Raw genomic sequence first — 3756 nt, 5'->3', positions numbered from 1 at the left:
AGACTGAAAGAATGGCTAGCAGTGTTTGTAGGTTGGGCATGTAGACTGAAACAAATCAACATGATAATTTACAACCTTTTAATCATATGAAGATGTGGTTTTTCTTTTTTAATTAAAACAATCATTTAATATTTGGGTCTAATACAAAATTGAAGAATTAAAATCATAGAAACAAAAAAAATTAAAGACTAAAAGTATCAAACAAAAAATCAGTTAAAATTTTAATCTTATTTGGTGAATAAATCTTGAAGACAGTATAAGTGAGGAGTAATTTAGATGAACTTTGAACTTTTAAGCAGTACACTAATGCTTTTGCTTTAACTTAGTCCTTACCCATTAAGGGCTTTTATTATAGAAAGCTTGATTAAACCCAAATTAGGATATTAAATTTTATGGTGAGCATGATGCGGTTTGATATGGTTATTGGTTAAAACCGAACTGAAAACCGCAAATTCGGTTATTCTAACCACGAGAACGAATGGTACGGTTTTTTTTGCAGTGGGATTTTTCGGTTTTTTATACAGTTCGGTTTTTAACCGCATATATTTGGTTCGGTTTCAAATGGGTTTCTTTCTGAACAACCAAGCAAGAGCGGCGCTTCATGGATCTAGGGAGAATGTTGCGGATATGGAAAAGGGAGTCGGAGATGTTGATTCATGATAGGAAAAATAGTGAACGACAATTTCATTGATCGAGGGGGAGTGGAGAGGAAAAGGAAGACGGCTTGCTTAAAATTTTTGGGGGATTTCGTTTCCCCCTTAGCTATTAAACAAGTGTCCTTCAAAAATTTATAAAACGACATAAATTTTATGATGCACAAAAATACATGCCCTAAACCCTTCAAATTTTAGGAGAGATGACAATATTTTTAAGACACTTTTGGGTATCATAAATCACCACGTATCGTGATTCATGTGTCAATTAAGGCCTATATTTTCCAGATTTAGTAAGTGTGACAGGAAGAAGTAGTAGATTACTCATGAGCCCAACCACAATGAGAAAACTAATTAGTTGGGACTTAGGAAGTAGTGATTTTTTTTTTCTTATTAGGTTGAATTAATAGTTCTTAATTTACCGTTTTGAACTTAATTAATATATGTTTGTATTATTGTATTTAATAATTATATAATAAATCTAAAATATATTTTATAAGAGTATTTTACGGAGCTTTACAATTTACAAGTACTTGTAATTAATTCGGTAACAAGAAAACCAAACTTTCCTTTTTCTTGTATATAGATCCACTACACTCGCAGGTGAGAGTAATTAACAAATTTAGAAAAAAACTCTAAAGATCTCCAATAAATATGGAATTCCGATATTTACGCAATACAACAGCATTGCAGATATTCAATCATAAGTATTTAAAAAACTAAAAACCATATAATTTCCTTAAATAATCACCTTCCTATTTACATTACAACGTTATCTCAAATCCAAAAACTAACCCTTGCCCGTGTATAAATATAGCCACACAAGGGCTAATCATTCACATTCAACTTCAAAAACATTCTTCTTCGATTCTTGTATAGATTTCATTGAAAGTCTTAAACTCTCTTCATTGCAAAGCAATGGGAAATCTCTTGGCACCGGATGCAAAAGGAAGAAACAAGCGTGCCCATTCTGCTCGTATGGCATATGAGGATGATGATACTGATGAATACTATCTACATGCCGGGGAGGATGAGGAAGAAGAGGATGAGGCTCAAAGAGAATACTATCGAAAGAAGATCATGGAATTGTATGAAGAAAAGATGAAGAAGTTTGCTCACGAAGATGCCTTAGCCGAGCAAATTAAGAGTGAAGAAAGAAAAAAGTTGTGCAAACGTCCCACGAAGAAGATAAAGATGCAGCAACCTAAACCTACTACACAGATTGTGAGCAACCAGGTAACCCAACAGTTGAAACAGTTCATCACCAATAATGAGATGAACGCCGTTGAAGAAAGAAAAAGGTCCAAAAGTACTCCAACAGTAGAGAAGAGCAAGAAGGTGGAGATTGTGAGGAACCAGATAACCCAGGAGTTGGAAGAGTTCATTACGAATGAGCTGGAGGGGACAGAAGCGAAGGTGGTGATCCAGAAAACATTGTACAAAAGTGATATGGAGGAAAACCAGAACAGGTTGAATATGCCGATGAAACAAGTGATCAAACCGGATGAGTTCTTGAGGAAAAATGAGAAAGAAGATTTGGAGAATGGAATGGAGTTTGAGGTGAAATTGTGGGGGCCAAGATTAGAGATGCATGAGAATCCGATGATGTTGAAGATGTGGCATATGAAGACCACCAGCAACTACGTCCTCAAAACCGAATGGAACCGCTTTGTGAAGGCTAATGAAAAGGATTTGGAGATAAACAAAACGATTCAGGTTTGGTCTTTTCGCAGAGAGGAGAAGCTGTGCTTTGCAATTGCATGTTTGGAGAGAGATGTTGACGTTCAAAACGGCGCCGCTTAGTTTTCTACTTTTTTTTACTATTCGTTCTTTATATCTGATTACTGGATGAAAGTTGGTACTTGGTATGGAATGGATATTGAAATTCTTTTTCCTTTATTTTGTTCATGCATGGTTATTCAGATTCTTTTTCCTTTATTTGCTCATGGTTATTTAACAATGTACGTTAAATTGGTTTCATCTAAAGATCGAATTGATAAAGTAGTATAACATGGAATCATGGATTTTGTTTTTAAAACAAAAGATATAATTGTTGAAAATAATACGTGACGCATTACCACCATGAAATTGTTCCGGGTAATTAATATCATGAGATGGTGATAGGGTGTTAGATTGGAAAGGTTAAAAATCATTTGTAGAAAGATACTGTAATTAAAGTAGTTATCTTAAAATAAAATCTACTAGAGTCTAGACACGGGCTTTATTGAAGTTATCCACAAAACGAAGTTTTTATTCTAAATAAAATAAAATTCAAATTCAAATTTGGTGGAAAAAATCATTATTGACAAAACATTCTTCGTTATAATCAAATAAAATTTAATCAGAAAAGAAAGTATTTTTTAAAAATAATATTTATGAATTTTATAATTAAACAAAATATTAAGCTTTAAATTATTTTATCTGGGCGAACATTTGGAACAGACCGAATTGAGAGGATTCTACTAACCATTGACTGGACCAATTGTGACATACAGGTTTTTCCGGTTCTTCCGGTTCTTAGACCGGCCGGGCCGATACAACAATTATTGCGTATGGTACAAGTCGATAAAACATACACTAGTACATTCACAACCAACACCATAGTCATCACAGGTAAAACAAGATTATCTAATATCAATAAATGCATGTTGATTTGGTAATTTTTGTTTGTGGGAATTATTTTCTAAAAGCTTTGGTAATTGGTAACAATAAATGCATGTTGATATGCTAATTGTGCTTTTGTCCCAAATGCAAGAAATAGCAATGTACTTTGGTTTTTTGTCTCTAGTTTAAAAATAGCAATGTACTTCGGCATCATAAAATGCATGTTGATTTGGTAATTTTGGTTTTGTGGTGATTATTTGCTAAAAGCTTTGTTAATTGTCTTTTTGTCCCAAGTGAAAGAAATAGCAATGTACTTTGGTTTTGTCTCTAGTTTTAAAATAACAATGTATTTTGGCATCATAAAATGCATGCTGATTAGGCAATTTTGGTTTGTAGTGATTATTTGTTAAAAGCTTTGTTAATTGGCTTTTTGTCCCAAGTGAAAGAAATAGCAATGTACTTTGGTTTTTTGTCTCTAGTTTAAAAATAACAATATATT

The 3756-nt window shown here is 33.1% G+C and overlaps 1 protein-coding gene across 1 annotated transcript; it reads left to right on the top strand.

Moving 5' to 3' along the window:
- The first annotated feature begins 1571 nt into the window (after positions 1-1571).
- Positions 1572-2456, top strand: LOC111896474 (B3 domain-containing protein At3g25182). The gene has a single exon (XM_023892463.1). The coding sequence runs from the start codon at positions 1572-1574 to the stop codon at positions 2454-2456; it is 885 nt and encodes a 294-aa protein (XP_023748231.1).
- Positions 2457-3756: the final 1300 nt, after the last annotated feature.

This window comes from Lactuca sativa, chromosome 4 (genome assembly GCF_002870075.4).
Source record: "Lactuca sativa cultivar Salinas chromosome 4, Lsat_Salinas_v11, whole genome shotgun sequence".
Classification (NCBI taxonomy): Eukaryota; Viridiplantae; Streptophyta; class Magnoliopsida; order Asterales; family Asteraceae; genus Lactuca; species Lactuca sativa.
The sequence above is the reverse complement of the archived record's forward strand: the minus strand, read 5'-3'. Positions and strand labels throughout refer to the sequence as shown.

What these genes read in the sequence shown, in the direction of transcription:
- LOC111896474 (XM_023892463.1), top strand. Translation starts at nt 1,572, where the DNA reads ATGGGAAATCTCTTGGCACCGGATGCAAAAGGAAGAAACAAGCGTGCC.